Consider the following 25,185-nt stretch of genomic DNA (forward strand, 5'->3'; position numbering starts at 1 on the left):
AAATTTTTGGATTCATTTATGAATTCTAATAATGCTGTACACATGAATAGCACTAGAAAAAGAAGATATATATGCAGTTATTTAATGCAGTGGGTCAATTCTCTGAAGTGTTGAATTTAAAATAATTTTTTAAAATCAGATCCTTTAAAATGCTCTAGGGATGTTGACACTTTAGGGCACCACTGCTGTGATTTTTTTTATTTTTATTTTTTATTGAGGTACAGTTGATTTATAGTGTTATACAATTCAAGTGTACAGTATAGCAATTCACATCTTTATAGATTATTCTCCATTTAAAGTTATTGTAAAATAGTGGCTATATTCCCTGTGCTGTATAATATTTCCTCCTAACTTATTTCATACCTAACAGTTTGTATCTCTTAATCCCCTACTCCTATTTGCCCTTCCCCCCTTTCCTCTCCCCACAGGTAACCACTAATTTGTTCTCTGTATCTGTAAGTCTGTTTCTCTTTTGTTACGTTAATTTGCTTTATTTATGTGATTTTTTTAATGTGACCTATTATTGGTAATACAAATGATCTCTATTTCCTCTTATTTTCTTTCTTAATATATTTTCATTTATTCATTTATTGCTTGCTTGAAAGCAAAGCATTCCACTTTATGATAAAATAATTTTACCAGCTAGTGTATTGCCATTGAGTGATTTTTTGCTCATGCTCAGTATTTTATGTCTCAGAAAGATGAAGAGCTTATGTCTGAGGGATGCAGAATCAGCAGATTACCAATCAGTTACCATATCACAGTAAATAATTTTGGCATTTCTCAAAGGGAGCCCCGCTGAAGTCGGCTTCGCCTCTGCAGGAAATATTGTTTAACAGGGTGAAAGGTCACTGGGACAGTCTCAGGCAGCTGATCTCAGGTGTGGTAGCAGCTGTTGTGTGGGCATGACTTATTTTGTGAGAACAGAAATGCTATTATCTGGGCTCCCAAGGGAGATTTGGAGAAAGTCATGCCCAGGGAGTCCCATTCCAGGAAAATGTGCTCAAGCACTTACTTATTGGCAGTGGTCACTAACTGAGATTCCATCTGGCAAAAATATGGATTTTTCCCTGTCCCAGAAAGTTGGAGAACAATTATGTAAGTTGTTTCAAAGAATTTATTTTTAACCACTTTTTATGAAGAGATTGCAGTCCCTCTGTTGTTAGAAGAAACTCACTTTTTTAAAGAAGAAATAGAGCTTATGTATGAATTTCTGTATAATTATGTATTTATATACCATAGATTGCAATTGTCTTTCTTTATTAATTTTTATGCAGTTTTAATGATTGTACCCCATTTTCAGTTTTTATGCAATATTGGCTATATTCCCCATGAGTAGGTACTGTAGTTACTTGTCTTTTGATTTGACAGTCTTTCTGGTGAAAGTTTTGATGCTTGTATTGAGAATGCTGAAGTCAAGTTAGTGAAGTCAAGGTGTCAATGGGGTGGAAAGGGGAACCCTGAGTGGTGCCTCTCCAGCTGTGGAGGCCTTTCAGCCTTGCCTCACTGTTTGCAACCTTGTCCTCTACCCACTATGGCAGCTCTACAGGAGCCTAAAACCCAAATAAGTGAACTGTGTGTGCCACTGTAGGCTCCACCAAGGCCTCAGGTGTGTTTTAATGAAATAACCCCATACACCATTTTAAAAGCAAGATCTATCATTAGAATTAAAGAGGTGTGTCTTTGGAAAAAGGGGCTTCTCCTGTGGCTCTGTGGTAAAGAATCTGCCTGCAATGCAGGAGACGCGGGTTCGATTCTTGGGTCAGAAATATCCTCTGGAGGATGAAATGGTGACCCACTCCAGTATTCTTGCCTGGAGAATTCCATGGACAGAGGAGCCTGGCTGGCTATAGCTCATAGGGCTGCAAAGAGTCACACAACTGAAGCGACTTAGCATGCAGCTTGTCTTTGAAAAAACAATTACATAATTTCTATCCCCATGGGATTTTTCCCAGCAATCTTTAATTATATACTAAACAATTCTAATAAGTAATGAAATATTTTAATTATGTTGATTTTATTAATTATTTTTTATTTGGGCCTTAAGTAAAGCAAGCATCTTTGTTTCCTCTGTAACTAAAGGAAGATTAGTTTACCTAACTAGAAACTCCTTATTCCTATTAGCATGAACCTGTTTTAAATGTCACTGTTTTGCTTTCTAAAATAAATCTTTTATGAGGCTTTATAATCACTCTTTGAGTTAAGAAATGCTGTAGTTTTTTTTTTTTAACATAAAAACAGTTGATAGTCTACCTGTCTTTTCCATGTATTTATTTCTTAGAGGAATACAATTTAAAGTTTAATTTTCCATCTTTTCTGTTTCTTCCTCTTCCCCTCAACACCCCATGCCAGCCACTTCCTTCACCTACTGCAACAAAGCTGTCTTTTACCATTATACAACATACACACACACATACACAATACTCTCCCTCTCTCTCCCCTCCCTCTCTCTCCCCTCTCTCCCCTCTCTCTCCCCTCCCTCCCTCCCTCTCTCTCTCTCTGTCAACTCAGAGTAGCAAAAGAGGTTTGTTCTGGTCCACTGTCTGTCTTTGGTTCAGACAGCCATTATTAGACTGTATGTTGTTATTGCTTAGTCACTAAGTCATGTCCGACTCTCTTGTGACCCCAGGGACTATAGCTCTCCAGGCTCCTCTGTCCATGGGATTTCCCAGGCAAAAATACTGGAGTAGGTTGCTGTTTCCTTCTGCAAGGGATCTTCCCGACTCAGGGATTGAACCTGCGTCTCCTGCATTGCAGGAGGATTCTTTACCACTGAGCCACCTGGGAAGCCCTTATTTAATATATTTGCACTCATCTAAATATAAAACTCAGACCAAAAGAAAGGATTCTTTCTTTCCTGTTGCCAGTTGATAATGTGTGTTATTGATGAGTAAATATAATGCTTTATCATCTCTAAAAGCTTTCATATCATGGAAATGCTGTGGCATTCAGATGCCAGCTTCATATCAGGCACTTACCATCTGCGTGCTGAAGATAACTTCTTCATTTCCACATCTGTTAAAATGAACACAGCATAACTTCTCAGTGCATGCTGATTACCTTCATGCACCACCCCTTCAGTTTCTTCTCTCTTCACTGGCTGTGGTCGATAATCATACTATCTGCTGATGAGCCCTGGACGTCACTAGTGTTCTCACCCCAATTGCTGGAGAGCAAGTTTAGTCAGAATCCTGTGCAGTGGTACCAAGGTATCTAAATTATATGTACCCTAAAAATCCTGGCTTCATAATTACAAAGACTCCTGTCAGATTTAGTCATTACCATTTTTGAATACTGTGTGAGCATCTTGTGGAAGGTTTTGCTCCTTAGTGCAATTTATAAAGATTGATACAAATATGAGGAAGAAACCTTGCCTGAGAAGTACTTTCTTACCAAACCTGTAAGAAAGAAATTATTTCAACATATTTTTTCTTAGGAAACAAATCAATCTGATGTTAAAACAACATATGAAAACAAAATAATGTGGCCAAGAAATGTTCTCAGTTCTTCAGTTGCTTCAAATTGATGTTGAAATTAAAACAAATGAAGCCACATCATTTTTGGAGCAGTTGTTGCTCTTGATATCACAAGTGCAAACAAACCTATTGCCAAACACTTGGAATCTGCTGAAGAAGTTATGTAAGAAAATTAGAAGTCTGCAAGCCAGCTGAAATGTAGAAAAGGAAATAGCTTGGGAGAGATTGGGTAATGTAAAGTGCTTAAAAGATTTTGAAAGTTTTGGATAGGATCTTACTTTATGCATCTCTGGAATTGTACACCAGTGTATTACCCCACTAGTTTATTTCTTTAACTAGTTATTGGTTATCATTATCCTTCATTTGAATCTAAAAGAGATGTCTACTTTATCTCTGATGCAAACCTGGAGAAGGGAAAGGCTACCTACCCACTCCAGTATTCTTGCCCAGAGAATTCCATGGACAGAGAAGCCTGGCAGGCTACAGTCCATGGGGTTGCAAAGAGTTGGCCATGACTGAGTGACTTACAAAAAAACAAACAAAAAGCCTAAAATAGGAAATGTTTAAAAAGTAGGTAGAATCATTGCTTGATAAGTGAAAATCTAATCAAAGGAGCTATGCTCAGACTCTGAAGAGAGTTTGATATATTAGTTCACTCATTCATTCAGCACTATTGGATGTCTGTTCTGTGTAATGGCTACAGGAAAAATACAGTTCTTACCTGGAGAACTTTCTTTCCAATAGGGAGAAAATATTTAAATTCAAATATTAATAAAACATTGTGGTGGTCAAAGGGCTGTCTGAGTTAGAATGGGTAAGAGATTTGTTTCATCTTGCCTAATTCTGAGAGTGCACAGAATTTTGCCAGGAGAAAATGGCATGGGAAAATAGTCTAGACCAAGGGTAAATGTTTGGCATAGTTAAGTTCAGAACAGATTTGACAATGGTGTCCAGGTAAATCTGGACTGGGTTCCTTAGGTGATATAAGCAGCTGATCTGGAGGAGAATATTGAGGTTAATCAGCAGTCTTAATCATCATATTAAAAGGATTGGAGTTCATTTAAAAGGTAGCTGGGAGCTCCTAAAGCTTTTGAGAAGAGCAGTGAGTATCCAGTTCACAACCACAGTAGGAAATTCACTCTAATAGTGAAATGTATTCACTGGAGATAGAATGAATGGAGGCAAAAACATCATCCTGAAGGTGATCATGATACTGTGGATGACCAAGACCCACTGAGTAAAGAGACGTGACAGAACAATCAACAGATCTGGTTAAGGAGAGAAAAGGGAGGAGTGAAGATGACTCATGCTCTGAGTCTGATTCATAGAGAGAATCATAACATCGTTAACAAGAGGGGCCAGGAGGAGGAGAATTTGGGGAATCAGATAATATGAAGCTTTGAATGTGTTGATTAGGGTGATAATACTAATAATTATTGAGCACTTATTTGCCAGGAACTATTTTACATGTTTTATATGCATGATCTCACTTATTCCTCAGAGCAACTTCAGAGCTTTTAAACAGTTGGCCCAAGTTTACGCTGCCTGTCTGTGGTAGAGCTGGAATCCAATCCCTAGGAGCGTCATTCCAGAGCGCACTTTATTAAACTCTAATGGAGTGCCTGTATTGAAAGATGTGGGGCTGGAAGATGAGGCGGAAAGGGTGTAAGAGAGGAGGGAAGACAGATGAAATAAAAGGAGGATGGAATAATCAGGACACTTGGAGAATGCCCAGGAAAGATCACAGAGCACCAAAGACTTTCAGAAAACTGGAGGTGGGTGTTTCTGTAAAAGTTAAGAGGAGAAAGAGATCTAAGACAAGGCATTTAGATTTAGTGACCAAAAGAGCATTGGTGGCTTCAAAAGCAGTTTCAGAAATGTGGTGAAGTCTGAAGTACATTGGTGTGAGGCAGAGGAGTAATTTTGGGGGAAGTGGGAGGAGCGTAAGTAGGCTTTGGGCAGCCTATCAGCAGGAAGGGGAGGCAAATGGCATTGCATCACCAGAGGGTAGGAATGCTGAGGAAAAGCTTTCAAGGCTAGGGGCACTCGCTAGGGTGCTGAGGGAGAAGAGAAAATGATGAGATTCAATACATGGATAAGAAGTTTGAGTCCTGTGTGTGTGGATGTGTTCCCCTGGACTAGGAAGACGTCAGAAAGAACCAAGCAAGGGGCGTGTGTGTGTGTGTTAGGTGTTGGTGGTGGTACTTCAACACTTAATGCAAAAGAGACCAAAGGAATTCACTCATCTTTGATTATCTTGACTTTCTTCGTAAATTTAGGAAGCAAAGTACTTAGTGACATAAGAGAGGTTCAGATTTGTAGTATTGGAAATCAGCAGCAGTTTCTTTGGGAATGCCGTCAGAAATCAAAGACAGCTACAAGCTTGACACATAGTACTGAGGTTCAGGCCAAGATTAAATAGGACTTTTTAATCTACCTAGTTGCCAGGGTTCTGTGACTTTCTTTTGCAATGTTTAGCAGCCTGGCAGTAGGTCACCCAGCTGGCAGGATGTATACAGGGTGAAGAAGCAGAGGATGCTAGTGAACCTGTTTTGGAAAAACTAAATGCTAAGGACAGCCAGCAATGCATCTTTTTTTAAAGCTGTGTGCTCGTCGGTTTTGGTGCAGGTTGCCCTCTGCAGATGTGGACAAACAGGTGGAGCTGAAGAGAGAGCTCAGGAGGAGGAGGAGGGATGGGGGAGGCCGCGCTATGCTGGTCATGAGAGGTGCGCCTCATAGGGCGTGGGAAGAAATGTGGTCCGGGAGTCCAAGTCTGAGAATCTGGCAACGGCAGGGTTCAGAGAGCGGAGCTTCTGCTACCTGACAATGAAGAATTGACATGAGGATGTGGGACGTGGAGTAATAAAGCTATCCCAGTGATCCAGGACTCTGGTGTGGTTTGAAAGGAGGAGCCGCGGTCCAAGTATAAATTCAAAAATGATCATCTAGTCATGCCCTGAAAATCAACCAAAAGTGAAAGGAGGAATTATTATAAATAAATAATGGAGACTTGAAAGGGCAGGTAATTACTGAGTTATAGTGTTGGGTGATTTTCAGAAATGACCACTGACATCTCACTAGTAATATGGCATGATAGAGGGATGTTGATAGGAAGATTTAATCATCAGGAAATGTATGTGGAATCAGATGTTAAAATTTGAATGTTCCTATTCAGTATTTTACATCTAGTATGTATTGAATGTAAATTATTATATGATTTAACATGTTTTGTAATACTGGGTCCTTTATTATTGTTTCATGTGTCTTTTAGCCATACAGTATTGATATATTCATAAAATTAGAAGATATTGTTTCTATCACCTGAATTTTAACTATTTCTAAAAATATGTTATCCTGTGAAATATTTTAAAAACTCATGTAGAATAGACTAAGCACAATGCTGTACAGCAGAGATCTGAAGCAGACCTGAGTAATCCTGAAACCAGTTTCTGTTCTGCCACTAACTTTCCATGTGAAGTTTCCAAATTGCTTCATTTTGTAGCACCAAGTTTACTTATCAGTGAAATGATATCATGATATGTAACAGTGATTTCCTATCTCCAGAAATGAAGTGTTAAGCCAGATATAGAGATGCGTTTTTGAAAGGTAAAAAACTTAAGAAATACGTAAAACAAGGTTATTGTTACTGGAGAACGATTAGAATTTCTAACTCTAGAATCAAAACACTATACTGATACCTTCAGTAAAAGTAGGTTCTGAATTTACTTTAAAACAATTAAAACTTCTGTTGTTTTAAATGGCTGATTTTAGTTATTGATTCTATCATAATGTCTGAATATAAATTTTAGGATAACTAATCCATCGTCGTAAATGTGATAGAGTATTTAGTCGGACAGTGAATATTTTTATTAGTAGGTATAGCAAAGGAGAGTGGATGCTTACAGTAGGGCTTTGTGTTCTAAATTCAGAATTATGAGTGATCTGTAAGAAATCTGGGGAAAACTACAGGGGAGAAGGATACCTTTTTGTTCATACAAGCCCCCTCTGTTTCTGAATGTTGTGGACTCTGGCCCTCTGCCCTTGTGCTAAAAGCGACGTCTGGGCTTTGTTGTAACTCTCAGCAAGTCCTATGCTGTGAAGGAAAGCTTAATAAAATATATTTCTAGATTTGTTCTGCAGTATTTGAAACCTATGGATTAACCGTTATGTTCCTAAAACAACACATTAGTATTCCCCACTGAAGAGGAAAATAAGGGAAAGTTAGGTAACTGACAGGCATTTAGCAACCTTTATGAGAAATTGATTTGGTGTTACCTGTTAAAAAAAAAAAAATCAGTAAATAACCAACCTACCAAAAATATGCTGGTGATATTCTTAGAGGAAAATGGGTATTTAAATAAACACATTCACTTTATAAGGATAAAATGCAGAAATAATAAGTTGAAATATTTCCATGGGAAATAGTCACTTTGATCCCTTGAGACCCTAAGCAGTCAGTCTTAGGACGTGTGTTCTCCCCAGAAATGAGAGCTACGTGCCTTGGGAGATGTCACCAGTGACTAGTAGCCACCGCAATGTAAACATCAGCAGGAAATAAATATGGGTAGGGCAGGGGTCTAGAAGAGTGCCTGCGTGCCTTCTAGAAGAGTATTATGCCTTTCAGTGTTAGTGGTTTGATTTTTTTTTCTTTGTTCTTTTTTAAGAAGAAAAGAGACAGGACGCAGCTTATGCCTTCTGTCACAGAAACCTTCAGTTTCAGAGGCAGTGTCTTTCCTTGACAAATGGATTTCCTTGTTGGCAGTCTCAGTACTGAGAGGTCAAGGGACTCTGCTCTTGCCGCAGTTATTGGTTGTTTCCCCAGACTGACAAGCCCGTCTGTGGAACGGCTCCGAGGAAAGTTTCGTGTTACCAGAATAAGGCAAGCCCGCTGAGGAGCCAGGGGAGGAGCAGCCGCCGCCGCAAAAGAAGCAGCGCCTTTAAGCCCTGCAGCAGCTGCTCCTCTGATTGGCTGGGTGGTTCAGCTGCTTCCCTGGAACAAAGGTCAAAGTGGACTGCGGTGGAAATGTAAGAGAGGCAGCGATCAAATAGCACTGCTTGGAGAAGTTTGGAGGCAGAGAGCAGCGGGACGCTGGCAGACTGCAGAGCAAGCTGCTTCTCCGGCGGAGAGGTGCAACCTCCCGCCCCCAGCCTGGCCCAGCCGCTGTGAGCAGCCGGTCCCTGCACAGACGCCCCCACTAGGCGCGGAAGAGACAGTTGTGAGGGTCCCTTGCAAATTTCCAGACAAGGATGGCTTGTGAAATCATGCCTCTGCAAAGGTAGTATTCTTTCCTATTTGGGTTTTTTCTTCCGTATTTTCTGAGTGGTGTAAAACTATATAACTTTGCCAGTACTTGGCATCTTTCAGTAATCTGCTGCAAACTCAAGACCAGAAAAATGTAAACATATTGCTTCTTATGCTGACACTTAATGCCCAACTTCTTATCTTCTTCACTGTTCGGTGGAGAAGAATTAAAATAAATATAAGAAAATAGCTTTGACATCTGAAAAAAAAAACAGAAACTGAAGAATATATTGAGCAGGTTTAAAATAAAACTGAATTAGAAACTGAATGAGTTTCTAAGTGATGTTATGAAGCTGCGGTGAGCTCTAATCTCATTTTGAAGGATGGCGACAGGGGAAAGACCTTTTAAAAATGCATTTTAGGAGCCCTCTGCGTTGAATTTTATATCTAGACAAGGATTTTATATCAATAAGTACTTTATAATACATGGACATAGATGCTAAGAATATTATTTCCCCATGAATAATTCTAGATAGGTTTATTACACAGATGACACCTTTAAACAAACAAACCAAACTGCTCTGTAAGAATGATTGAGCACAAGGCTCTGTTTTGTTCATTAATGATTGTAATATGGATCGGGAGATGGGGTGGAGGAGTTATACTAAAGCAGAGAAAAGTAAGTTTAAACAAAAGGCATGTCAAAAAGATCACTGTTGGTAAATGAAGTGAATAAGATGTCCTGGAATGTTGAAGCTGGAAGTCACCTCTGAGGTGACGGAGTCCAGCCCTCCAGTTTCACAACTAGAAAATGAGGCTTGGAGTAAATCCTCAGTTGCCCAAGGTCATGTTTTAGGATTTTTAGAATTTCTTTTGCCAATCATGTTATACTATTTCAGCTACAACTGCTGTACATGCAGTGACATTTGATTCTATGTAAATGCTTCCTCTAAGAAAACTATAGCGAGTTTTATTAATGGAAGTCATTTTAAAAGTCACATAGTAAATACGGTTTATCCATAAGAGGAAAACCTAGACAAAAAATGAATTTCTTTTTTAAAAACCATTTTACCAGACAGTCATGTTGTAATATGAAAATAAGGTAAACCAAAGTTGAATGTTCATTTGCAAAATGGTTCCTGCAGATGCACCCTGTGAGATAAAGCGGTATAATTGTTTCTTTTGCTGTAATGACAGCTGCACTGTAACGGAACTTGACGTGGATGGCCCTGGAATTCCTTTTCTAAAATTGATAACCCAAGGGAGCAGAAAGTGATCGGTGGATAGATCTGAAATTTGTCTATATTAATTCAGTGGGAAGGGCATGCATTTTGAAGACTAAAAACTAATGTACAGTTTTTGGACTCTTGATGTGGTTTCCAGCTTTAAAGCTGGGGCCCTGTTTTTTCTTATAATGGTGTCAGTTCTTAAGTGTCTTAAGCACATCCTTTCTAGAACTGAACTCTGTAATAAGCTACACAATGATATAATAACTGTTAAGAAAATAGATCTGTATTCTGCTAAAATATTGTTTAGGGACTTAAGTTGATGAAAGCTAAAATAGAATCAGTGTAATTTCTTCCAAAATTATTAGTCCTTAGTCCTAAATTATTAGTCCTTATAAATAAACCTATGTAAGAGGAATAATGTGAATTTGCATTCAAGATTGCTGATCACTTTATTCACTGTCTCCCTATGTCTGCGGATTTAATTTGGTTGACTTGCAATCCTCACTTCAGCCTGTGCCTGCCTGTGATCAAACACATCTTGAAGGCAAGGAACAGGTAGGCTTGTGTGGTTCTCTTTGTTAAGGGAAGTTAAGCGCTTGTGTAGAAAGCTTTCTGGTTCCTACACATAATTGCTTCTTCCAAGCCTAATACAGTGTCTTTGGCTAAGGATTTCTATGATCTCTAGTAGAGATGACTGTTGCCAGCCACCCTCACTGTTATCCTGCCTGGAGCAGGAAAGTTGCAGAGTCTTGAGTTGTGGGCTGAATACATCATTCCATTCTGTTTAAGAACACTGAGGGGCTAGAAATTGAATTAACACTGGATGAGGGAAAGAATAACTTTAAATACCAGTTAAGAGAAACTCATGCTCACTCATGTTTGTATTGAGCAGAGAGCCCAGTGCTTCTCATACTTTAGCTGCATGAGAATTACCTGGGGAACTTATTTTAAAATCAGTGTCTTGTTGCTCCTCTCTTTTCCTAGACTTACTTACTGAATCTGAATGTGGGTGTGACAGGGAAGTATCGACATTTTAACAAGCTTCCTGAAAGTAAATATGGTACAAATGGTCCACACACTCAAAGAAACACTGACCTAAACTCTAGTTAATGATTATAACTTATATAAAGCCATTGACAGCAGGTATATATAAAATACTAACACTATACTACTCAACATCCCCAAATAACATATTGAATATCAGGACCTTATGTGAAGTGTCTTTGTCTTAATTGATGTTTTCATCTACTGGACGGTCAGTGTTACCTATTAAAAGATACTTACAGTGTTTTTTAATATTTTCTTTATGACCGAATACTACTCTGTGTTGCCAGGGATACTAAGGGAATGAAGACACGGTTCTGCTTCAGAGAGCTCACATGCTAGTAAGGACACAGACACATTACCAGACAATTACAATACATGTGGTGAATTTGGTAATGGACATTAAAATTAACATAATAATAGAGATGTACCTGCATGGATAATATTACCCTATGTTTTATTTAACCTCATATAAGTGTATGATCTTTTTAAAGGGCATGTTTGTTCCCCAATGTCTACTTAGCTTATAATTCCCATGAGAGACTTTTTAGCCTTTCTTAGCATGTTGTGAAAGTGTATAGAAGAAAATTTGTTACTGCTAATCAGTAACTAAGATGAGAATAACAGATTGAAGTCTAAGAATGAAGTAAAATACTTTGGTTCCCTTTAATGTATTTTACTATCTGTTTATAACTTAACATAATTTGCAGACTTTCTCCAGGATGGAAGTGACTATGTTGAAACTCACCATTTTTAGAAAAACTGCAAAGGCTGAATGTTTAAAATTTGATCCTCTGTAAAGAACTCAGTTCTTAAAGTTCACTTCAAAATGACTTAAACTAATGATAGATCTTATAATACAGCTATTGAGATAGTTAAATTATTCTAGTTATTTTTAGAAATACTAAAATATTTGTGCTGTATAGCATTGTATTGATATTCTTGCCAGCTAAAAAAGTGCTTCCAAGGAAATAGAATAATATCAGAATTAAGTAGAGAAACTATATAAAGAATTGAAACAAGTTTTTTCTCAGGTACTAAATTTGCCTTCAGGGTTTACCTGGTGGCTCAGTGCTAAAGATGCTTACCTGGTGAGCTCAGTGGTAAAGAATTCGCCTATCAGTGCAGGAGATGCGACTTCAGTTCCTTGGTTGGGAAGATCCCCTGGAGAGAGAAGTGGCAATTTATTTCAGTATTCTTGCCTGGAAAATCTTCTGGACAGCGGAGCCTGGAAGGCTACAGTCCATGGGGTCGCAAAAGAATCAGACAAGACTTAGCGACTAAACAACAAATTTACTTTCTATCACTAAAGAGATAGTTTATTAGACTCTAGACTTTACTTGTACCTCAAGCTCCTTTCGTGATTCATATTCCATTGTATTTTTTTCCTTGGATATTGTGGATCTGTAGGTGAGGATCTCCATTTTATATGTAGAAGATTTCAATAGGCTAAGAAATAGTCTTTACTCACTCTTATGTCCCTGACAAAGCTCTCAACTTCACAGCAGTATATTTTAATTTGCTAGATTAACTTTCAGATAGTCACTAACTCATCTTATGGCCACAAAAACTAATGATGGAAGATGAAGTTAAGGGCACTAATGACTAATCTAGATTCCTTTGATTTTAATGCATTGTCATCTGCTTTCACATCCCTTTTTCCATTTGATTTATTTATTAAAGTGGGAAACGGAGATGAGTAATGTCAGTATAACTCTCTTTTCATTACTTCATCAAGCAAATTATGATATTCATTATACATTATTGAATATTTATTTCATGATGGTGAAATATACCAAATTGCAAATTGCAGTGGCTCGTTAAGATTTATAGCAAGAGTATTAATTAACATATATTAGTGATCCAGCATGGGAAAATTTCACTGAACCTCTTATCAACAGAATCCATCTGGCCTTTCTAAGTATTGGTTTTTGAAATATTCTTTTGCAAACAAGTAAACATTGGTAACTTGGGATGATGGGGGACTTAACCAAGGAACAACCCCGGCAATAATGGGCCAGCTTGTGAATCTCCTGTGTGATGTTAGAGAGCCCTCTACTGTTTGTGGTGGTGACGCCTTAGGTTAATTTATCTGAAAACTCATGCTGTTCCAAACTTGTTTGTACTTTGATAGCACTCAACCTCCCCAACCTTCCCTTCTATGACCCACCTCAGTCTTAGAGGGAGTTAAAAGCTGCCTTACCTCCAGTCTGGGTTAACCCTTCCGGGGTTGAGTATCTGAACTTTGATTTCATCACCAGTGTGGTCTGCGTTTGGTAGTAATGAGAATGAGTGAGAACAAGGGAGACCTCCTTGGGCTCTGCTGTCATGAGATGGTTGCAGTGGCTCTGAAGTCTAAATATTTGCTGTTTACCCCAAACCAAGAAGCTAGTGAGAATTAAAGTGACAGTTATTCTTAAATTGTACAGAGATCACCCTATCTAAACTACTGGGAAAAAAGGAGAGGTATTAGAGAGTCAGCAGAAAACAGTGGGGAAAGCAATGAAAAGAGAGTAAACGTGCTGTCAAGAAACATATCCAGATATCCAGACACTGACAGTGAGTTAGCCATGTGAATTTGGGCAAGTCATTTTCTTTACCTGTGAAGTGGGGGTGATAATGCCTAACATACTTACTTAGAGGGGAAATTTTGTAGTTCAAGAATATTATAGTTCTTTGTAAATGATAAAACTATTCAAATTCATATACTGGAGCTTTAGTCCCTAGGGTGATGGTATGTTAAAGTGGGACCTTTGGGAATAATTAGGTTTGCATGAGCTCATGGAGGTGGGGCTCCCATGATAGGATTGGTGCCCTTACGAGGAGATAAAGGTACCAGAGCACAATCTCCCCATCCACCCACGCAGGTGGAGGTACAGCAAGAAGATGGCAGTCTGCAAGCCAGAGAGAGCTCTCAGCAGAACCTGACCATGCTGGCACCCTGATCTCAGGCTTCCAATCTCTGGAAATGTGAGAAGTCAATGTTTCTGTTGTTGAAGCCACCCCATCTGTGGCACCTTGTTATAGCAAGCCATTAAGAATGGTTGTAAAGTGAAAGTGTTAGTTGCTAAGTTGTGTCTGACTCTTTGCAACCCCATGGGCTGTAGCCTGCCAGGCTCCTCTGTCCTTGGGATTCTCCAGGCAATAATACTAGAGTGGGTAGCCATTCCCTTCTCCAAGGGATCCTCCCAACCCAGGGATTGAACCCAGGTTTCCTGCACTGCAGGCAGATTCTTTACCATCTGAGCTACCAGGGTAATAATTGAAAGAAGTTGGTTAAAAAAAAAAAAAGTTTCCTATTCCTTTTTGCAGGTATCACCTATTCCTTTGCTTTTGTTTCAGAGCCAAAGATTAGGAAATATTTCAATGTATTTGCTAATGTTCTAAAAATATTCTCTTATCCATTAATATCAACCCACTCAAAAAAGAAACTTACTGTATATTACATTCTAAATTGCTGCCTCCCGAAGGCAATCTTGCTATATCTATAATAATGATAAACAGCACTTTGCTGAACAAGAATCTCAGAGACAAATGAAAGCTTCCAGCTGCCTTGAAAACAGTTTTGTGACTAAACCAAAAATTTCTTTAAGCTCCACACAAAGCTTTGGGTTTGCAATGAAGTGAAAAAATTTTCTTTTCCTGCTCTCAAGCCAGAACAAACAGATAGAGTATGTGGCAAGCCCGTATTCAAACATTGCCTTGCCCGGACATATCCTTTTCTGGGTTCACAATACCCTACAGAAAGTATAGTGTTTACATTACTGGCCCAATGGCAGCACTCCCACCTCTAACTGTGCAGTGGGAGAAAATAAATTCTCTAAATAAGGGTGGGAGAAAGCTGATGGCACAGTTGCAGTTCCATTAAGTTTGGAATAACAGGGAACAAGATAACTTAAAATAATTAACATACAGCTATCTGAGAATGCATCCAGTTGGGAAACTTAATTTTACAAATTATAAACGGTGTATGTTTTCAAAATGCATAATCACATGGTCATGTCAGCACTCAGCATGGTCTGAGTGATGCTGATTTTATTCCTCAGCCACTGACGGAACACCCAGAATGTTCTGGGTACCTTGCTAGGTGCTGCAGAGGGCAAAGATAAAGACCAGTCCAGGAGGTGAGGCCAGCTTCCAAACTCTGGAATCTCTGGCATCATGTGCTGGGCACTGGTCTATGGCTGTGGACAGAGTGTCTGGGAACCTGCATGGAGAAGTCACTCCCCTCTCCAGGGTGATGGAGATGGCCTCCCAGATTAGATGACATTTGAGCTGAGAGATGAAGTATTTACCAGACAGAGAGAGAAGTGCCGGAAGCATTCAAGACAGAGGGAACAGCACGTACAGACAGGGTTACGAAAGTGCAGTGCGAGGTTGATGGAAGCTCGCTGCCCTTGTGTGCCAGGTTCGGACATCTGGACTTCACCCCAAAGACAAAGAGGAAACAGGAGAGGCTTTCAGGTTAGGAAGATAAATCTAATGGGAGTATTAAGGATAAACTGGTCTGGGTGACAGGGGAAAATGAGTATTGCCACTGTGATGGACTAAAGCAGTGGAAATGGAAAGGAAAGGTCAGATTCTAAAGATTTGTCTCTTTTTGAGATAAAATCAGTGCAGTTTGGTGACCAACCATGAGTAGGGGTGAGGGATTGTTTTTTTTTTTAAGGAGCAGTTGGCTGTTAATGCAACTGAAATTATTATAACAGGAATGAGGACTCTGTCCAGTGACTTCTAAACGCATCTCCAGCCAGGATCCCCTGTAGAGTACGGTGTGAGACTCTCGGCTGTGTCAGCCAGTCCACAGGTAGTAATAGTTTCCTTTTGACTTTCTCACTGTAGGAAAAGATGCAAAAGAGACAGAAGGTAAAGCAGCCCCACCCCTCCCTACTTAAAAGATTTGCATCCTATTGCTGACAAGCACACACCCTCACCAGTCCCCTCCAGTTCCCTAGAGATTGAACAGTGTTCATTAGAAGGGCATCCAGGGACAGAACTAGCTGGGTAGAGGGACGGAAATAGAGTAAGATGCTCCCTAGTTCCTTCCAAGTATACTAGTTCTTTGAATCGAAGAGACAGAATATAGGTGATAAAGAATGTCATGGTCATTAGTAATCTCTAGAAGCTCCCAGTTGTGTCTGACTCTTTTCGACCCATGGACTGTAGACCGCCAGGCTCCTCTGCCCATGGAATTTTCTAGGCAAGAATACTGGAGTGGGTAGCCATTTCCTACCCCAGGGAATCTTTCCAACCAAGAAACTGAACTCACATCTCCTGTGTCTTCTGCATTGGCAGGTAGATTCTTGACCACTAGCACAAGCTGGGAAGCCCAGGTCAGTAAGGAAGGCAAAGTCAAAAAAGACCATGGGTCCTTGAGTCTCCTTCTTGACACCATCCTGTGGTATAAGCAGGAAAAGAGTATTGAAGAGACCTGGAAATCCTCTATCAGCTCCCCCGTGCTCACCTAGAATGACTTTCTCACATCTGTATTGCTAGGTGTATCTGGACCTGCTTTCTCTCTGATTTTCTCTGTGATCCAGGCTCAACAAAATCTGTACTTTTTTTTGACCCAGAGCTGATTCTGACAGTGGGGCAGAGAAGAAAAGAGTGTTTGCTGTCTGTCCTATGAGAATGTAGATCTTAATTCAGCAGCATTCATTGTGTATTAATTATGCCTCAAGCCAAGGAGATGTGTTTTTAGCATAGCGTTTTTCAGCTGTGGGTCATGACCTTTTGGTGGCCATAAAACCAATTTAGCAGATTGTGACCAGTGTTTTATATAATTTTATGTAAGTGAAATATGACAAAATAGAAAATATCCAAAGTAAGAATAATGCTGTGAAGCGTGTGTCCCTTTTATGTGTCTGCATACTGTCACAATGTAAAATGTGTTTCTAACTGGATCGTGGGCAAAGTTTTTCAAAACACTGACTCTGCAGTGCTTATTGAGGAAACTTTATTTGAATGAGAGGTTAGTACAGGCCTGAAAGTCAAATCCCCATGTCAGTGTGGGAAACTGATTCTAGTCTTAGCCTTCCTACAAATGAAATTCCAGAGTACAACCTATGTGTAAGATGGAGACACTTTTGTTAGGCAGGTTCTTAATTCTGGATTTGCGGGGGGTGGGGGGGGGGATATTTTTAGTAGAATTGTTAGTTTCCCAGCACGGCTGTGACAAAACACCACAAACAGGGTAGCTGAGAATAACAGAAATTTATTGTCTCACTGTCCTCAGTTCAGTTCAGTTCAGTTGCTCAGTCGTGTCCGACTCTTTGCGACCCCATGAATCGCAGCACGCCAGGCCTCCCTGTCCATCACCATCTCCCAGAGTTCACTCAGACTCGCGTCCATCGAGTCCGTGATGCCATCCAGCCATCTCATCCTCTGTCATCCCCTTCTCCTCCTGCCCCCAATCCCTCCCAGCATCAGAGTCTTTTCCAATGAGTCTACTCTTCGCATGAGGTGGCCAAAGTACTGGAGTTTCAGCTTTAGCATCATTCCTTCCAAAGAAATCCCAGGGCTGATCTCCTTCAGAATGGACTGGTTGGATCTCCTTGCAGTCTCACTGTTCTAGAGGCCAGAAATCCCAAATTAACGTGTTGGCAGGGCTGGGCTCCCTCAGAAGACACTGGGAAATGAGTTGTCCCTTGCCTCTCTCCTAACTTCCAGGAGTTTTTGGTTGGTGGCAACACAATTCCAGTGTTCACACGGTGTGCTACCTGTGTGTGTATCCACCTCTGTCTGCTCTATAAGGGTGCTGGTTATAAGCATTAGAGCCCATTATGGTAACTTTAACTTGATCACCTCTGTAAAGACTATTTTCAAACATGATCATATCCTGAGTTTCTTAGGGTTAGGGGATACTGTTTTTGAGGAGATACTATTCAGCCCCAAACAATATATTTCAAATTTGCACTAAGCAATCAAGAAAAGAATTGAATTATTTCCCTACCTTATTTGGGGGAAGGTTGCAAATTTTTGGAAGCCTTTTGTTTGTTTTGCTTCCAAAGCATAATACCTCTTCATGTTCGCTAAACGAAGCTAGTTCTAGTCTTGTGAACATTAGCAGTTTCAGCTCATTAACAGTTTTTGCATTTACCCATTGATCAGGAAAACCTATTTGCTCTTGAAGTTAAGTGGTTTGTTTTTATTTCTCCTGGCGGTTAGGTGTTGCTTTCTTAGTTAACAGCATACAAATAATAAAACTAAGCGAAGTTGCTTGGGTTTATAATAAAGAAGTATACATATTTCTACAAAAATGTCCCGCTGAACTTACAGGGGCAAACTGTTGGCCAGAAGTTGATCTGAAAACTCTTGGCATTTGTTTTCCAAAAGTAACAGGGAGAATGTTTTCTACTGTGTTCCTGAATGGAGCAGAACCAAAAATCTGAGCGGCAGAACACCAGCTGCTCCATCACACCCCAACTGGACGGTTATAAATGCTGTAACTGGGGGTTATAAATGCTAATGCCTGAGGCTGTGGATAAATCAAAAAGGCGCAAGTATGGCACTTTATTTTTTGCAGAAGAAGGAAGAAAAGAAAATGTGCTAATTTCCACTCACCTCATTATCCTTGAAGAAATTTCATCTAAGAAAATTCTTCCATTTAGCACATTTGTTGCAACATGAGGGGAAAACCTGAATTCCAGAGAAAATGTTTACTTAATACTTTTAATTTTATCTTTTCACTTGTCCCTCCCTTTTTCTCCTCCTTTAGCTATTTGCATTTTTTAAGCCCCAGTAGATTTTTTTTTTCTGGTTTTTCAGTGAATGGAACTAATCCTTACCTATTTTGCTGTACTTTTCAATACCCAAGGAACACTTACAAACTGTTTCGTCTAGCTCAAATCACTTGAAAATGTAGTTAAAGTGTGTAGCTAAATATGCAGATTATGTTAATTTTGGAGGTAGCCAGCCACATTAACCAATTAGTAAGTTGGACTAATTGGAACATTTATCGTGACAGTTCAAAAGGGAATTGAATGGAATGGTGGTTTGATCCAGTAATTGAGGGTCCGTTCTGAATACCTCAGTCTGGGAATTCTCCCAACAGTACTTGGTTTTTCTTAAGCATAGAAAGCACCACGCTTTTCGCAGTTTCAGTTAGCTTGCTGTGTAATTAAATTGATAGGCATTGCACTCTGTGGCTTCAGTTTAGAAATGAGTGCAGCTCAGGAAGAGATCGTAAGTCTGGGTGTCATCCATTTATGTGCATTTACCAGTGTTGAGTCACGTGAAAAGATAAGTTAGTACAGCACAGGAAACTCTACTCAACGTTTTGTAATGATCTTTATGGGAAAGAATCTGAAAAAGAAAGGATATATTTATATGTGTAAATGAATCCCTTTACTGTACACCTGAAACATACACAACATTGTAAGTCAATTATACTCCAAGATAAACTAAAAATTAAATGTAAAAAAGGTAAGTTAGATAGGCCCCCACTAAAACCCTTCTATCTTTGTTATTGCCCTTCTCAGCTATAGCTTCTTAGATTTGGACTATTACTTGGGTCTATTTGATAAATGTTCTTCCCACAGGCAGCTGTTGTGAGAGAATATAACACTACATGTCTAAGGACATTAAGCACTCAATGGCCTGATGAACATGAGATGATTGCTCAAATCTCTCAATGTATTTGAATTTTTTAAAAAAGCAAAGCAATTGGCTGCTTAAACTTGGCTATTATTCAGAGTCAGCAAACAAGAAATAATTAAAATATGGCATTTTTACTAGTAACCAAGGAAGACATTGAATGAATTCCAAGTTGTTACAGTTTGTCATTGGCTTCATTTCATGACACACACTCCCCTTTTCATTCACAGTACATGTGCTTATTTTTAAAAATTGAAAGTACGTCTGAATTAATTCTCAATCTAAAATTTAGGCAAAAAATTACAACTCAACATCACTGGACATGCCTGAGATTGATGTAAAGCTGGCAACAGGCATAAATAACTATAAATAGGTGCTTGAGGGCATATAATAATAGTCTAATATTCCTTTTGCACAGAGGTAGAAATGGTGATCTTTTCAAATGTTTTACATTCCAAAGTGTAAATTTTGTGGAAAAGTTTATTTTCTCTGTTCAATTGGAAGAATTGTCCTTGGCCATTTTTCCTTGAACTTGCTTTTAAAATCTATGCATAAAATTGATTTTTAGAATTAATAGACTTTATCTGAAATCAGTGCTTTAGTTGTTTCCGAATTTATACTGTAGTCAAGATTACATTACTTTTATGAAAGAGAAAATTAAAATAGGCTAATTAACTAACAAAATTAATTATTTTCCTCATTTTCTTTTCAAATTTTATTTTTATTCTTGGGTACTGTGCATAGATTGCTGTCCTATTGACTGCTCCTGACTAAGCAAATCTAATACTGGATTAATACTGAGTCTGGTTCATTTCATTTAAATAACAGTGCTTAAACACTGCTCAGAATTTAAGGACATATCCAAATTAAGAATTTCTGATTTTGTCTTTCATTGACAAATTTACCTTGTGCAAATGCAGCCTGAAAAAATAAGTAGAGACGTGAATGTAGGGAGCAGACATATGGATGGGATGGGGGAGGGAAACAGGGGATGAATTAGGAGATTGGTATTGATATATGTACACTGCTATGTATAAAATAGATAACTAACGAGAACCTAGTGTATAGAACAGGGAACTGCACTCAGTGCTCTGTGGTGACCTCGGAAGGTTTAGTCGCTCAGTCTTGCGAACCCATGGACTGTAGCCTGCCAGGCTCCTTTGTCCATTGAATTTTCCAAGCAAGAATTCTGGAGTAGATTGCCATTTCTTTCTCCAGATCTTCCCGGCCCAGGGATCAAACTTAGGTCTCCTGCGTTGCAGGCAGACACTTTTTACCAGCTGAGCCACCAGGAAAGCACTGTGGTGACCTAAATGGGAAGGAAATACAAAGAGGGGATATATGTATACATATAGCTGATTCACTATTTTGTACAGCAGAAACTAATACAACATTGTAAAGCAATTTTACTCCAAAAAAATAATTTAAAATATATTTGCTCATGATTTAAAAACTCATGTTTCTGTGAAGAGGCATTCTTGACATAGTACCAATACATTTTAATAAATTAATCACCTTGTACATGCTATCAGGCATAAAGCATTATAAGTGGACTTTGACTAAGGTTGGTGCGGAGTTGCTATAATCAGAAGCATGGTATGGAGCTTATAAAGTCCACAAGATATTGTGCCAGAATGAGGACATTCATCCCATCGTATTTTGATAAATTAAAATTGAAGGCAAAAAGTATGTTTGTTGTTTGCACGTCACTAGCTGTGTGACCTGGGAGAAGGCAATGGCACCCCACTCCAGTACTTTTGCCTCCTCCTCCCAAGGATGGAGGAGCCTGGTAGGCTGCAGTCCATGGGGTCTCAAAGAGTTGGACACAACTGAGCGACTTCACTTTCACTTTTTACTTTCATGCATTGGAGAAAGAAATGGCAACCCACTCCAGTGTTCTTGCCTGGAGAATCCCGGAGATGGGGGACCCTGATGGGCTGCCGTCTATAGGGTCACACAGGGTCAGACATGACTGAAGTGACTTAGCAGCAGCAGCCATGTGACCTGGATAAGTTATGTGCCTGCTCTGAGCCTGCTGTTCTCAAGAGAGGGGCAAGTACCAGGGAAGTTTTGGTGAGGATTTACATGAGATAATTAATGTTAAGCACAAGATAGTGCCTCACTGATGAATAGATATGTGAAGGAGAGAAGATGTAAAGGAGGAAATTTGATTTTGATTGCCTCTGTTGACTACAAGGACATTTTCATGCATGCACACAAAATATTAGCCAAAGCACATGAACGACTATGTTCAGAACTCTGCATCATTAAATTATCTCCCAAGGCACTTCTGAATTTTAAGAAAACCAACCATATTGTTAACTGAATGTTTACTAAAGAAACTTTGTTAATTTTCTTTAATATTTGTTACATGTTAGAGTTAAGGATCTGTTCTGGGCAAAAATGTGTTTAGTACACTGCTCACATGTTCCTATCTTTTGCATAGTGTCAGTTATACTTACTGTATTTGACACCAAACCCTTGGTTAGGAAACAGACCCAATTCTAACATGTTTATAATTTGTGTTTTCAAGGACTATTTTAATGTCAAATATGTAAGCCCCTTGTGTTGGTCTGGCTTAATCACTCCTGTAAAGCACGGCTCCAGGGGTTTCTTCCCAAGACTCCAGGAGGTTTCCCAGGTGTTAGTGTCTATAACTCATCAAGCCTTGCCCTCAGCCCATCAATATTAGAGTCAAGAATAAAGCTGATCTATCCATTTACCTTTCACTTGAGAAGAACTGGCACGATCAATTACAAACAGCAAAATCTTTGACAAGATAAACACTAAGATTCCTAAGTGATATTGACATTGGAAATCAAAATCATGAGAGAGTGAAAAATAATGTCATTTTTTATATGTCATCTTGTAGACAGACCTTTTCTACTTCCAGGGCAGGGTTAATGGGTAGGTGGGTGTGTGGGTGGGTGTGTGTGTGTGTTTCACTATAACTTGTAATAAGATTTGTGTGTATGTGTCTCTCTTATCCTACAAGTTGTAATAAAATTTTTGGTGATTGCCAAGATAACATTATGAAGAAAACTTTTCTCTTTTCATCATTGATGTTTGTCCTGTACCACAAGAGTACCAGAAGATTAATTGTATTAGATTAACTTTAGCTAATATATTTATACTTTTTTCTGTTTAATGTTGAACGCATTTAACATAGATACCTACTCGTATATTCAAGGGAATGGCTGCTTAAAAGCAAATTTTGCGCAAGTGCATAATCAAAAAAGTTCAAAGACCACTCTAGGAGGCCTGAAGGGGAGAGACTCGTTGTTTGTTTTGAGGTCATTTATCAAAAGAGAAAAGCAGATAAAAGAAAGAAAAAATATTTCACTGTAGTATACATTTTATATTTTTAATTAAATACTTTTGATTAAGCTTCATGTTGTTTCTGTGTTGTTTGAGGAACTTAAACTATTTTTATAGTAGTTTCATTTGTGTCCTTTCATGTTACTTACCTTCATTAATACCTTGGGTGTAGCTGCAGAAGGCAAAGAGCAAGAGTGTTGTGTACTGGTGCCTGGGCATTGCTAGAGCATCATACACTTAGGAATATTTTGTTGACTCTTTCTTATTTTCATATCATGTTAATGAGCTGTAATTAACTTTATTGAGATAATTGAGTTTGTAATCATCTTAAGAGTTTGTGTAATATATGGGCTTGGGCTTTTAGAATAAGGTAGTTAAACACTTCCTCTTGAAAGTATGATGTGAATTACTTTCGCCTTAGGCTAATCTTGAAAGAAACCTCTCTTGATTTCCCTTGAAGAAGTAATTGGTCTTGGCTGGGTCCAAGGTAGAGTGTACTCTGCTAACTTTACTCCATGGTGAGATTAAATGTGTCAAAACAAAATTTTTGATAGGGGGAATAGAGTTTTAGTAAAATTGAGATGTTATGATGTTAACAGAAATTAATTCAAATTTCATTTTCCTTTTAGTTCACAGGAAGATGAAAGACCTATGTCACCTTTCTATTTGAGGTATTTATTTGATTTTTATTGGTCTGTTACAGGGAATTGGGGGAGGGTTAAGAATTCTTTGGTTTTGTCTACATTAATTCTTTTCAATAGAATATTCTGTCCTGTAGCCAGACTAAGCATATTAGAATCCCTTACCATAATGTTCATGCTATATTTTTCTCTCTTTTAAGAAATCTTAAAAAAGTTTTAATATAGCTGAAAAGACTAAAATAAGATACTTGGTTTTAAATTCAAAGATGTCAAAGTAGCCATTTTAATTTTAAAGTCTGCCTAATGATCAAGCTGTAACCTAAATTTTAAAAACTCCGTTCTACACATATATGCAAGGAAGGAGGGCTCTGAGCCTAAGGCTCACTTGCTGAAGTAGTCTTGGGTGATATCGGATCATTTTCTATATGGTAGTGAAGTATGAAACTAATATTCAGCAAGTTCATGGAGTTCGGGATTATTTTCTAAAGTTTACAAGTCAGAATGATAACTCTTGAAACAGGTAAGTTTACATCAAAGCAGATGTTAGATGAGATCTCTTCCCTCCAGACTAAAAAGGTTTTGTATTGATGTGGTTATCAGTGAATCACTTCGCTTAGGTAATGACCTAGAGCCAGGTTTTTCTTACTTTTGCATTTCTTTCCTCACTACCTACTTACTTCAAAGGCTTAGAAAATACATTTGATTCAGGATTGGGAACACGTGTACACCCGTGGTGGATTCATGTTTATGTATGGCAAAACCAATATAGTATTGTAAAGTAAAAAAAAAAAAGAAAAGAAAATATATTTGAAAAAAATATGACTGTATAAATTCAAGTTTAAATTGCTGAAGTTTTCTTTAACTTTTCCTCCATTTTGAATTCTACTTTTTAAAAAGTGTGAGGATATGACATCCATATTTTGTTTGTTTTTGAATCTGATTTGTTGCAGTAGTCTTAGAGTTAGATTTTAATTCAACCATCATAGTTCTGAAATGTGTTGTAGGACATCAGGCTTGGCCAATTAACTGGTTTACAGTAGTGTTCTGCCCTTTAGAGACTTGAAGCATGTTGCATAGTCACTTTGCGGCAAGAGAGGGAACATTTGGGGTATCAGTTTGAGACAGCATGGTGGTCCATTTGATTCATTCTGGTTTCCTGCCAGTCAAACCAGCACATTCTGGTTTATAAGCTGTCTTGACTGTGCAATTGCTCTAAACCCATGAGGAAGTTGCTGGGTACACAGGGATGCTAGTATTCATTATGTAAATACATACAGTAATATCAAGCAAATGATTATTGTATATTAATGGAAATTAAGTTATACACAGTACAGAAGACTGTAGCACCAGATCCTGATGACTAATGAGAACTATTCTCTGATTTTTCTTATTTTTATTACTCTGGGTAGCATCAATCTGTGTTTTGCATAGTATGGAATTTTATTTTTTACCACTCTTTTAAAAAGCAGGTGGGGAAAATGGGCTTACAAAAATCATAAGTCCTCAGATACATATTATTGTGTTTTATAGTGTAAGTTTTGTAATTACCTAGAGTAATACTGTAGTCTTGAAAAAGAAATTCTGTAGTGCCAAAATGAAAGCAAAAGAATGTAAAGAAAGTTAACATATTTATTGAACTC

The 25,185-nt window shown here is 38.5% G+C and overlaps 1 protein-coding gene across 10 annotated transcripts in view; it reads left to right on the forward strand.

Annotated features, from left to right (window-relative positions):
- The window catches only part of FAM13A (family with sequence similarity 13 member A), a 338,407-nt gene that overhangs the window by 228,542 nt on the left and 84,680 nt on the right, over positions 1-25,185 (forward strand). For 5 of the 10 annotated variants that reach the window (XM_040237865.1, XM_040237862.1, XM_040237866.1 and 2 more), the window contains one exon: positions 23,534-23,575. In XM_040237865.1, coding sequence (XP_040093799.1) covers positions 23,534-23,575 — 42 coding nt within the window. Of the gene's footprint in view, positions 1-4,379; positions 5,252-7,309; positions 8,753-10,457; positions 10,503-23,533; positions 23,576-25,185 lie in introns of those variants that run through there. The other 5 variants (XM_040237870.1, XM_040237871.1, XM_040237868.1 and 2 more) reach the window with 4 other exon arrangements.

The sequence above is a fragment of the Oryx dammah genome, unplaced genomic scaffold (assembly GCF_014754425.2).
Source record: "Oryx dammah isolate SB20612 unplaced genomic scaffold, SCBI_Odam_1.1 HiC_scaffold_3, whole genome shotgun sequence".
NCBI lineage: Eukaryota > Metazoa > Chordata > Mammalia > Artiodactyla > Bovidae > Oryx > Oryx dammah.